At 47.0% G+C, this 13,083-nt stretch overlaps 1 protein-coding gene and 1 long non-coding RNA gene across 3 annotated transcripts in view; one reads left to right on the forward strand and one right to left on the reverse strand.

The window, feature by feature from the left end:
- Window positions 1-13,083, forward strand: part of LOC143899224 (uncharacterized) — a 125,800-nt gene that overhangs the window by 56,139 nt on the left and 56,578 nt on the right. The gene's annotated exons all lie outside the window — the stretch shown is intronic.
- LOC143899239 (uncharacterized) overlaps window positions 1-13,083 on the reverse strand; it is a 55,171-nt gene that overhangs the window by 9,266 nt on the left and 32,822 nt on the right. The window contains exons 4-5 of the mRNA XM_077409384.1: window positions 10,624-10,791; window positions 9,825-9,901 (exon numbers count right to left, since the gene is read on the reverse strand). Coding sequence (XP_077265510.1) covers window positions 9,825-9,901; window positions 10,624-10,791 — 245 coding nt within the window. The remainder of the gene's footprint in view (window positions 1-9,824; window positions 9,902-10,623; window positions 10,792-13,083) is intronic.

Below are 13,083 nucleotides of genomic sequence, written 5' to 3' on the forward strand. Positions count from 1 at the left end.
GCGCAGGTAGTGTCGAATTAAAATCAGGTCTCGATTTTCAACGAACTCAAATGAATGCGATGAAATTTAATTCTTAGCTTTTGGCACTGGTTATATAGCGCAATGCGAATCACCTACATATCTCTTCAAATCTTCTTTAAAGTTCAATAATAACGTTACATTAACGTTATTGCGAGGAAGATATGTATTAAAATGGAGAACGTATCTGATCTTAATTTGATGACAAAATTAACTTACGCGGTACTTTGTGCTGCTCGATATTTCAAGGTTTCCCTTAATTGATCATATTTTTGACACCTAGTCGATAAATTCCCCAAAATCGCGCGCGGCGCGCTCAGACGACGTGAAATAGCCTGATGCGATATTAAAGCGCAGGGAATTCCGTCGAATGGAGAGAGCCTGTTATTCTCCGTCTACCCCGGGGCTGACACAGGGCATTAGGTAAGTGGTAGATAATAATAGGTTACACCCCGCTGATGGCCGAAGGTAATTCATCGAATGCTGCGGTTTGGCTCATCTCGGTTCCTCTCGCACGCATCCCACATGCACAGGGACTATCAAGACTCTCTCGTGGAATGCCTCGCCATTCCGGTGATACTACGATTCCAAAAAACCAGCTGAAGATGAACAAAAGACAATACTTCAAATATAATCGAATAGATAATGTTCATTCTAATCCGAAACTGAAAGTTTCACCAGCGCCCTAGCACGATTTAATAAAAAGTATAGCTTCTCTTCTCTGCTTCTCTTATAAATATATTTTTAATTACAAGACTCGGTAGCGACTTTACACCCATGTATCTAAAAGTTTAAGTAGATTAATCAAAATTTCATTTTTCTGACCATAAAATTAACTTTTTCAAGGGTCAGTAGCTATAATCTATAATGTCTAAAAATGTTTCCTAATAATATGTGTGGAGATCATTTAAGCTCGTGGGCCGATGTCTACGAAAAGAAGGTTGATTAAATTCAGAGAAAAAAAAAGAAAGGGAATGAGGAAGCTACATTGGAATTATTGAGAGATTTATGGCTATAACACAACTCTTCTCACAGTACCAACAGCGAGCGAGCTGTCGTCACTCAGGACGGAGATTTCGTGATGGCGGAACACAAAGAGAGACGAAAAGCCGTGAAACCTATGAAAAAGAAAAAGGACGGCTCACGGGCGTACTGGATGCCTCTGCGAGCGACATATCGCGTGAAGACTTCGACGAAAGAGGAAACCGACGGGGAGAAAGAAGTGAGAAGCTGAAGAAGTCCCGTGGATTCTTCCTTCGACATGGAATGCTGTTAAGGGAGAATATTAGAAGGTAGATGAAAAAGAGGGGAAGAAAGGTGTAAAGGAAAGAAGAAGCGGGGACAGAAGCCGGCAGAAAGAGACACTAAAGAGGAGGAGCAGGAGGAGGCGAGAGTTAGGGCACAAACGCGAATTGGGAAGAGGCAAAGAAAAGAATTGCAGAAAAGGAGAACGGTGCCGGAGAGGGTCGAAGATAAAAAAGAGAGAGAGAGAGAGAGAACGGTAGAGAAGAGCGGGCGAAGGGGGGGAGCAAACGGGTAGAGAGCGAGTGTAACAGCGAAGAAATTAATAGCCATAAAATATGAATAGAAATTAGCAGGTTCGGGGTGGCGTGACGCGTTTGCTCGCTCATTTCCTTTCGGCGCGTTGAAAAACAACAAGACAACACAAAATACGGTCGAGCCTGTAATTTACCCGGCTGCCGCCGAGCGGGCCGACGCGCCGCACCGTCGAAGGAGCCAGTGTGCGAGTGCGCGAGTGCGCCTCACACCTACACGCGCGTATACGCATGTACACGAGCGAGCCCGCGCGCAGAAAAGGTACGAACGTTAACGCCCGACGAGCCGGAGCTCTAGATGTGAGTGGAAATGTGGATACGTGTTACGGGGATCTACGTACGTGTGTATGTGCGCGAGGGGGTCTATCGGTGCTCGCAAGCTCGGGCCATCATCGTCGTCGCACAGTAGGTATGGTAGGTAATGATCCGGTAATGACCCTGACGCCTCGGATAGTCGGCCGATACAGCGTGTATGCATGCGCGCGTATGTGTGTGTGTATGTGTGCGCGAATGTGTGCGAGTCGGAACCTTCTCTCTCTCTGCTCCGCCTTCTCCCGCCGTTCCTCTTTCTTCTTCCCGCGGGTATCCTCGGTCGGGGCCTAAAGCCCCGATGATGCACGGCGAGACCTTTGTTTTTGCGTTTTAAACGGCGGTTATTAGCTCCGTAGCAGCCACGGCCACTGATGCTGCCTCTCCATCTCCCGTGTCTTCCTCCCCTCCAACTCCTTCCTCTTCGTTCTTCTACCTCTTCTTCTGCGGAGCCTTCTTCATTCTTGTCCGTCGCCGTGCCCCGCGACTTGCTCTGTCCGTCTCCCTCTGGTACTTTGATAATGCGGCCCGCTAATGGGCCAGCAAGGAGACTGGCGGTATCGGTCGGAGGTGTCTGCGTTGAGGGGTTGATGCTGGTAGTTGTGTCGAAGTGGAGGAGAAAGAGAGAAAGAAAGAGAGAGATAGAGAGAGAGAGAAAAAGAAAGAAAGACGGAGGGAAGGTGCGAGCTGCGAAGAAGAGGTAGGCCGAGCGAGACGGAAAAGATAGAGAGACTTCGAGAGGAGAGGAAGAGGGGGAAAAGGGCCAGAGCGGCAGCGGTAATGACAGGCCGTCCGCTCTCGAAGCTAATATAGATGAATGCCCTGTCCCTCCTCTTGCCCTCCGGAACCGGAGGAACGTGGAATCGCTCTCTTTCTCCTACGTTACCACCCGTTTCTTTCTTTGAGACGCTTCCACGACGAGCCGCGAGCCCAAACGACCGGGCCGAGACTGCGACTGGTCCGGAACTGCGCGTGAGTAACGATCGAAATATACGAGATGCGCTGGCGAAGGCATATCTCCTAGATGCAATGAGCAAGCTATAACAAATCATAAAAAATAAAAATTATTAACTGATCTACATTCATGTTTAGAGCTGCAGGTTTCCGAGTTTGGACAAAAATTTCACAACATTCAGCGTATCTTAACGCAAGATTCCCGATTTTGAACAAAATGTATTTTGTTAGAATGCTAAATAACATTTTCCACAATAATTCTGTCCAAAAAGTATAATATGAATAGAAAAAAGAATCGAACAATGCATTTAGGGTTTTTTTCGAATGTGAGTATACATCGAAGCGATTTAAATATCATCATTCCAAGCAACACCGTACAACACTGCGCAACTTTGGAGCCTACTTTCGCCGCAGACCTTAACGATTTTACCTAGACCCAGACCATCAATCTGGTACCGCGAAGCGGCGCCTCTCAGCCGCCATCGCGCTTTCGCACGAGCAGCCGCGGTTCCGCGATCCTCGGCTGCCCGTGCTGATGTTTTTACGACATTGACGGCGGTGCCGCGAACACGTACGCGAGGAGAAGGCCGAACACACGGCGCGAGAAGGGAAGGCAGAGAAAAGGGAAAGAGGGAGTGAAAGAAAGAGGGCCGGAGGGGCATCTATCTATCAGCGCCGGCGTGAAGTGGGCGGGTGCATGCGCCGTATTGCTCCGTACGGCCGCTCTCTCATTAACTCCGGACGCCGCCGGAGCGGCGCATCCGTGTACGGCTAACGTGGAAGGCGACTGCCGGCGTTCCTCGTCGAGGCGGAGGGGTCCGGCCTTCTCGATCTTCGCGGCCGTACGTGCTTATCTGGAGCGAGCGCGGCAACGGCCGGTGTCATCGGCTGATGGAGAACGCGAGAATCTCTCGATAACTTTGCGCCAGAAACCGCGAGAAATCGGGTTTGCACGAGTCCACCTTGGTCACGGAAATATTAAAATTCCAAGCTGCACCCCCCACACGAGAAATTAACGAGAGGACTCCGGAGAAACTGGACTCCGTTTTTTCGGAAGAGACGTTAAGCCGTTGGTCCACACATAGCAACTGGCAACTCTGCTAGGTATATCTTCTGCAGTTTATAACGTTATGATAAAAGAGGAATATCTCCATGCTACCTTAAAAGAGAGACCTATGATCAAGGAGTATAAAGGTTGATGATAGTAGACCAGTAGTTGGTGACTAGTCAGTTACGTCAAAAGAGTCATTTATGATTTTTCATCTATTATCCATGGCTACAATTATTAAAATTTGATTAATCTTTAATTCGGAGTATTCTTCGTATTTTATGTATATGGTCATTGACTTTGACTAGAAAGATCGGACAGTCGTCTATCTATGAGACTATCTGCAAAATTTAATACACTTTAGTATTCCAGTACAAGTTTCATTACTCTATAGTATTACTCCGGTAACTTTCGGCCTTGTAATTCCTCTTCCTTCGACACTCCGAACGCGACCTGCGAAACTGTTAAGCCTACCGAAATTATTTGCACTGTATTTGCCTATAGATTTGTAAATCGCTAACGTTCCTGACAACGCGTTATTGTATTGCGTTTAATATATGGCGCATTACATCTCGCTTTAATGAGAATATCGCTTGACCCAGGAATTTTTACATTCATCGAATGTGTAGTTAGGAAAATGTAAATCACTTTAGTTGAATCACCTCGATCCACAGATCGTTAAATATTCCTAATACTCGTACATCTTCTAGATATACATAATCCCAGGAGGGATTCATAGATTATTGGACGACGGCTTTATTCACGGACGGCCTGCTTTATACCCAAAAAGCTAAAAAATACATTATATAAATTACCGCGTTTAAAAGGCTGCGTGCTGATACGTACAAATTACTACTTTTTCAAATATAGTTTTTATTCTTTTAACATGTATATGTCGCTAAACAGAATCGCACAATTAATTTCAAATTTCTAAACTCTTATGTCTCTGCACGAATAAACGTTTACCAGCAAACATTGCTGGAGAATAGTAAAGCGAGGGTGTATGAAACTGATAAAGAACCCGCGTCGAACCACCGTGGCTCAAATTAGTTCCGCGATAACCCGACCGTCCGGAATGATTTTCGCCTATCGATAATTTCTGATCAGCTATGCGCATGCCGGTACCAGCTACGAAGCATTGCTGAACCAACAAAGTTAGGATCCCAAGCGGGCACACCCAGCGCCAAGAGCGACGGCGTTATCGTCGGATAGTGTTGGTGACCCTAGAAGATTTTATCGGCAACAGAGTCCCACGGTAGTCTATCTCGAGCGAGTTTTACGGGGACGTTTTCACGTGCAGCAATTTCGAAAAACGAAGGGGGGAAGGAGGAGGCGTATAATTTTCGATAGCGGTGGAGCTTAACGACTCCGATGGCGCGGATGTATTTTCTTCACCGATGCCTGAATGTAAAGCGACAAGCCGATCGACTTTTCGAGAGCTCGAGATAACGGACGAGTCAACAGTCAACGGACGAGTCTTAGAATGACGGTGCGGGATTTAGGCGGCTGCCTGTTAGGCAGGTGCTGATTTGGGGAGGATCGTGGTGTGGCAGTGATTCCGGGGCGAGATCATGCCCGTGCAACCGAGATGCGGAGTCATTAAAATGCACACGCTGCTCGTTGTTATTTGATTCGCCGTGAAATCGCTCCGATGGAACGAAGCTACGTGCGTGCACAAACATATCGATTGTAAACCGTTCAAAAATCTCACGATCGTCCATCATCTGCAGATTTATTATACAATTATTGCTATTACCGCTGATTTTTGAATAATAAATTTTATTAAATAAAATTGGATGATTATGTATTAGAAAATGAAAAAATTTGTGGGTGTAAATATCGAAAAACACAGCAATATCACACTTCTATCGCTTCAATCCGACGATATGATGGCGAAAAGCAGATCCTTTGTGTCCGCAAAGTTCAAGAGCACGAGCCCCTTAAAACCCGAGAATAAATAACTAATAGAAAAATACTGACCCTCTTAAACACTCGTGGTCTAGAGATCTTAGAGACAGACCAAGAATTTTAGCATTCACGGAGTCCGAAGGCCATTATCATAAATTTATCGCGACCTCCGGGTGTTTGCGTCCCGCGATCCTTGGACCCGCGTTTTCCGCCGCGCTTCCCACGCGTACGCCTCCTTTTAATAGAGAAGCGGCATAAATTCGCTTTGATATACGCCCAGGGCGGTAGCACTCGTACATGAAAATATCGCACGTATACGGCACGATCCATCACGGGCACGGGGAACTTCCTTCTGCGCGCCACGCGCAGATCGTCCGAGCGGCGAGCACGCTGGTTCGCGAGTGGGAAGATCGCGCGCTTCGGCTATTAATAATCGTAAACGAGAAGTTCGCGTGTTTTTGCTGGACGCGCTCGCGCGACTTAATTTTTTAACGACCGACCTCGCCGGCCCGGCGACGGCGACGGCGACGGGGCGCGATGCAGGAGAAGCGCGCGGAGCGCGCGCAGGATCGGTCGGGGAGACGCGAGCGAAAAGGATGTGCGCGAGACGATAATCCGATGCGCATACTTGACAATAAACCCGGCACCCGGGAGAAGGGCATCGCTTTAATAATATTCGCTCCAAGGGCGCGCAGCGGGACGACGGTGCTGAAATCGGTCCGTAATTAAAAGCCGCGTTTACTTTTATCGTCGTTCCCTCTCGTCCGGTGCCCCGCGCGCGTCCTGGACCACCCCTCTTCTCTCGCCGCTGGCCGTCGGCGTCGGTCGGCTCGTAGGTTTTTCTCGGTCGATCGCCTCTTCGCGCGCCGCGGACTGACTTCTCCTCGTGATCAGGCGGTTATCGGGCCGTTCGGCTTCATTTAATAAGTAAGAACGACACGCCGGTAGCCGGAGCGCGCATCGACGCGAGCAACGCCCACTAAATTGTTAACGGCGTCGACTCGCGGCGATCTCTCGGGGCCTCGCGATGCAAGGTTTTTATGCAAATCGACCCGTATATACGGCGTGTCCGCGAATCGATAACGAACACCCAATAAAGTCGTCTCTTCCCTCCCTAATGCGAGCTTCTCGTTTCTCGCCCGTGTTTCCAGGCTCCTTCTCCGTTACCTCGCTCTCTTCCGCTCCTTCTGCCATTTAATCTCGAATAATAAACTTTGTCGCGCAATTCTTGGAGAGATTGTCTGCGTTAGGTTAATGCTCGCTTAATGTCGCGTCTATTTGACTGTGCATTTGTGACGGAAGTACGTCGTTCACGCGACAAGGTAAGAGTTGAGAGATAAGAGCCTCAGACTTCAGAGTTTACAATTTTAGAGTTGACGGTTGAAAATCGCAAAAATTTAGGTTTCGTCCTTTGTTCGGAATACATAAATTCAGAATTAAGCCTCCAAGATTTAACAATTAATCCTGTACCATTTATACAGGAGAGAATTAATAACGAAAATTAAGGCTTCACGTACGGAGAAATTTACATTCAAAATTATTCTATTTAAGTTTATCTGTGTTATTCGAAGCATCGTGCATGTTCTCCGGGAATTAAGTCGGTCTTGGTTGGTCTTTAATATAAATTGTGTATCTTTTTTTCTTCCTTTTTTTTCTTGCTCCACCCTTTCTCGGGCGCGATCTCATTTTTTTTTTGTTTATTCTTCTCTCATCGTTTTTAGCGATCGCGAGACCGTTCGCGTACCTGTCGTGAGACACCTGCCCCGCGAGAGGCGAAACGCAATTAAATTGTTTATCCGATCGTAATGAGGCGGTAATCGCAACACTTAAATGCGCCGTTAAGGTTTTCGGTGCCGATCGAGAGGGTCATTAGCGCGGTCGTGTCTGGCCGAGTTTCATGTCGCGGATTTTTCGGGGGACCGAAAAAACACGGTCGCATTAATTGCGCGAGTTACGAGCGGCGGCGTTCTGAAATATGAGCTTAATTAATCGCGAAACGATCTCGCGCGGGAAGATAGGTGCCCTCTTCCGAACCGGGAGTTTTTCGTGAAAGTGCGGCATCCGAGCGGCTCAGCTGCGATCACGTGCAAATTGGAAGAGGCGTGACGAGAGTCCTGCCTCGCTTAACGCGCGCCGCGTTCCTTAATATATTTCTGAGGATCGGTGGGCGGTGCGAGAGCACCAGACGGTTTTTCGTAAAATATGGTACCGAATCCGAGATCCCGCGACCGAAGCCCCTACCTTCTTTCGGAGCGGGCTAATCAATTTTTAAACGGTGAGGCTGCCAGCGAAAAGCCTGGAAGTCGAACGTAAAATTCTCGATCTTGATACGATGGCGTAGTTTATATTAACAATGTGAAGATGAAGAGAGATACGTCTTGTTATGTAAAATTAATTGATTATCCATGCAAATTTGTTTTAACATTCTATCTCTAAATTACACTTCCAATTAAAATTGTATGTCGAAATTAGTTTCAAAAATTTTTGGAGTCCCTTGACTTTCTAAGGAACGTTTTATCTATCTTTGTCTTATGTTTTCTGCAGTTTATATTCATACGCATCCATTGGATGTAGACCTCTTTAATTTAGAATAATAAATCTCACTTTTTAAGATCGATAAAGCCGAAATTGATTCCTTTGTGAATAACATCAGTGATTTCTCACGTCTGTTTGAGTTTTGGGATCAAAAAATCTGAATATCTTGTTGAAATACGAACGAATTATATCAAACAAAAAATAAAATGCTCTTTATTATGCAGGCACGATGACGGACGAACAACATACTCAATTATAATCAATTAATTGTACAGTCACCGGTTAACAACGGCGTAACGTCGGCATCAAAGATGATCTCGCGATGACGGCGGCGTTGCGTGTGTGTGTGTGAACATAAGGAATATACATTCGTATATACATAAATATATATATTTTTCTCCGTCATGCGTGTATCCACCTCATAGCCGTAAACGCGGAAAGGGGAGAAGGAGAGAAGGAATGCACGGCCGGGCAGGTGCGTCGTCATTCATGCAGATAGATGATCGCGGATAATTCGAAATCGGCCGCGTGCGCGCGCCCATTTCGGCGGCTGATCTCGCATGCCTCGGCATTTAACGTTGTTGTAAATTTCCGCCTCGAACGTGAGAGATCTAAGCGATAATTTAGCTGGCGCGGCGCGCGATTAAGGTGCCGACGTTCTAATGGGATGTAATGATCGTCCGTGACGCCACGATCGAGAGGAGAGCCGCGTGTCGATAGGTCGGATCCTCGCGATGCGAACAGCGCGATGCAAGAAGCGAGCCGGATGGTCGCGCAAAAACCCGTCCCGGAAATGTAAAATGGCGGAATGCTAGCTGAAACGCGGGGCGTATATAATGTTGGAAAGAGATAAAAGGAAATGAAAAGGAGAAACCTCGATCGGACAGCGATTTTCAAGAGCCGTCCGATAATCAGTCTTTATCGCATGTCGGAGAACCATATCGTCATTCGATCTCGCAATTTCATCCGAGCGCTCTTTTCGAGGGCAATTAATCCGTTCCTGGGCCCGGGGAGGTGATTCGCGTGAGAAGAAATCTAGAAAATCGTCGGCCGGATGACGTATACGCTGACACTCTAATCGCGTTTTAATTAACCCCTTCCAGTAGGACGTCGGCGCCGTGCCGACACGGGAGTTATAGATATTTCATTCGAAAATATAGGTTTTAATTTAGCGGCCGCTCGATCAACGTCCGGCCGTTATAAATGGACGCTACGATTGCTCGTTACACCGCTATGCAGAAAAGCGTTCGCCGGGACCGAGCGCGAGCGGTTTGGAACTCCCCGGCGAGGAGAGACGGAGCGGCGCAGATAGATTAGCTCCTATAGCCAGCTGAGGCATATTTTAATCGAGTTTTATAATTATTATTCGATTAGTTACTGATATGAGGGCGCGAATTTCAAGCCGAAAATCCTCAATACCTTTTCGAGATCTCGATTTTAAGTAGATAATCCAAGAAAATATTACTGTCACGTTTTCCTCGTGAGCTCGAACTTACCGGTCGAAGTCAGTGAGTCTTGACGAATCTCTAAAACCCTTGGCGAATGGATTACTATCGATCTTCAATCTCGTTATCTGCAAGAAACATATTATTCCATTAAGTCTGATATATTTTTCTTCGTAAATTTCGTTTATTGACTCCCCTCAGGGTTGCAAGGCGTTTTGTAGGGACGTTCCCAACCCTTTACTCAATATAACCCTTCTCCTCTCACTTTAACCCTTTGGACCAACGGCTTAACGTCTCTTTCCGAAAGACGGAGCCCAGTTTGCTCCGCACAAGAGCCTATCTTGCACGGAGGGGCGCAGCTTTCGGAAAAACATTCCATGTTTACACGGCTCTAGTGGACTCGAACCTGGTTCCTCAGATTACGAGTCTGGCGCTCTACCACTAGACCACACTGTCGCCCTTGATATATTTTTTTTATAAATTGTTTAAATAGATACAATTGCAGAGAGAAAAAATTTTATATATTAAAAAATAATATTTATTATATTAAAAATCGTCTAATATATATATATATATATATATATATATATATATAATCGTTAAAAAAATTTTAATAAATAAAAAATAAAGGACGATTGTACTCCTGTCCAAAGTGATAAACTGAAGATCTTGGTTCTTAGTGAAAAAATTGAAGGCCTGAAGAACTATAAGTCCCCGTGCTGAAAGTCATGGCGTCAATCTCACGATGCAGATATTCACCGGTCTTCTCGAATCGTCGGCTTGTCGAGAGTTAACGCTACCCGGGTACACTGTATAATCGACTGTTATTCGACGAGACGTCTGGACTCACCAGCTGATTCTGATACGCCGTGACGGCGGTGAAAATGGCCTCCGGAAAGATAAACGTCTTGTGCTCCTCCTTCTGGAGGTCGGTGATTTGCGAGCCGCTGTCGTCGGTGTGTCGACAGCGGACCAAGTGTATCCTCGGCTGATACTTGTGCATCGAGTTCAGTACGATCTGCAACAACGAACAAGATCCGCCGTTCGATTATCGCTCCTCGCAACGGGATTAAGCGCGAAAAATTGATTTCGCGTCTTCTCATAATGAATTCCACGAGCGGGATTGGCGCGGTGTGTATCGCGATATCCCCTCAATAACAATAAAATATACGATTATCACCTCGATCGGCAACGACGCGACGCTCCGTGCGAACGCGCGCCTTAAGTCGCCGTTTATCCGTAAGTTACTGGGTAATTATTTAGCCTATGTGTCTCTATACTTAATTGCGCGTTAATATATTCCAAGATGGGACGCTGGCTCCAGTTATCGCAAGTAGATTATCAGTTGAAGGTAAGGACGCCTCTAATCTTACTCGCTTGACTTTTACGTTTCTAGAAATGGGTCACAGCGGTCCATATAGTGTAATCTTCCTAATATGGATAAGAGAGATAATAAATATGGAGGCCGAGAGAAAACAACATATGGAAACGTGGTAGTCGCTACCGAATTTTAAGCCGATTCGCTCGGCTTAACGGAAATTCGTTTGGTTAAATTTCTGCCGCGAGGTCCACTCCAAATTAACCGAGAGCAACCATTTTATCCGTCCCGTTATCGCAAAACCCGATTCGGAATCCCTTAATTCTCAAATGAAACAAATAAGAATGGATAGCGATGGTGTCTCCGTTATTGCGCAAGTTTTTCCCCGAATATCTCGAGACTCATATGACGTGTTATCACTTGGAGAAGTCGCGCAGATAGGTGGGTTAAAGTTTCAGGTGGGAATCCTACTTCCCAGAGAGACGCTCTGTCGCAGGTAGACACCGTAGGTAGCGGGCGGCGCTACGACCGGGGCGAAGTTCCGTATCGATTTCCTGTCCGAAACAATGTGGCGCGACGAAACAAATTCCCCGCGACGGTTTCATGTAACGCGCGAGCAACCGCACGCGCATCGCGTCCCGCGTTTGCCTCCGCCTTTGCCGTTTCTCGGGGACGATCCGCGCGACGAGATGTACAAGGTGATTAGAATCGGGGAATGGTTCGGATTAAAATTAACTCCTGAGAGAGGGAGAGAGAGAGAGAGAGAGAGAGAGAGAGAGAGAGAGAGAGAGAGAGAGAGAGAGAGAGAGAGAGAGAGAGAGAGAGAGAGAGAGAGAAAGAGAGAGAGAGAGACAAAGAGACTAATCAGACATTGAAGATAAAACGCGATATTCGTATCTTGTAAGCCGTGAGAATATCCAAATTACGCTCTCGAGTAAATTACGCGGCGTAAAGAGGAATCATAAAATTAGAAGAGATTCGTATCCCGTATCGCTTTTACGCGCATTTGTATAAATACACTTTCGGAAACAGATGTGAATTCAATAAACCCCGAGACGACGGACGACGGGGCCGCTAATTACAGAAATCGAGCCGGTCGGACGGGCTCGTTAGCATACATCGGGAATGATCCTAGAGACCGAGAAGCGGGGCCTCTCGCGACGAACGGATGGACGGACGGACGGGAATAAGGCCGAGCGAGCGAGAGTGAGAAAAAGAAGTGAGGGGAAAGGGAGAGTGCGACGGTAGCCGGACTTATATATTATCGCTAATATGAAATATGGAGGCGGCTGCGGTACCGCAACTGTTGAGACTTAACGGCTGCAGGTGGCCCGGGAGAGTCTTTGGGCATTTCGGGCCCTTCTCGCCGGCCCTGACTTTTAAGTCCCGTTCGCGCGGGACCGGCTTCGATCCCCGGCCAACGCACACACGCGAGCAGCAAACGGACGCGACGGTCACGTATTATGCACATATGTATGTACACACGTGATCGGTTGCACACGCACGCGAGGATACGCGTATCCGCGCGCGACACAGCCGTCCGATAAACCTGTCGTGCGTACGTCCGATCGGATAACTTATTCCGACGAGCTCGGCTGGTTTGGAAACTCGATTATCTCGATTTCCCCGGGAACATCGCTTTACTCAGTCAGGAAAATCGCTATGCGTCAACGAGCGATGAAAGGAAAACGTCGGCTCCGCCTGAACCGCGATCACCCGTTATTGTCCCGTCGAGCTGTCCTGAAAATGAGAGCAGTTGTTTCTCTAATCGTTCTTGTAATTCGGCTATAATCGATTCATAACTCATAACCCGGCCGATTGTTAACCCTTATGCGAAGTATTTTCATGAGTACAAATTGCATACGTCCTCCGACGTATTTATTTTGTTCGTCGTCGCGCGGGATGCGGGAAGAGGATGATGGCTCGATACGGGCGCACGTTTTTATTTCGGCGAATTGTGTCCGTAGGAGTTTACGACACATTGTAGATTAC

The sequence above is a fragment of the Temnothorax americanus genome, unplaced genomic scaffold, assembly GCF_048541705.1.
Source record: "Temnothorax americanus isolate GAGA-0224 unplaced genomic scaffold, ASM4854170v1 Scaffold26, whole genome shotgun sequence".
Taxonomy (NCBI): Eukaryota; Metazoa; Arthropoda; class Insecta; order Hymenoptera; family Formicidae; genus Temnothorax; species Temnothorax americanus.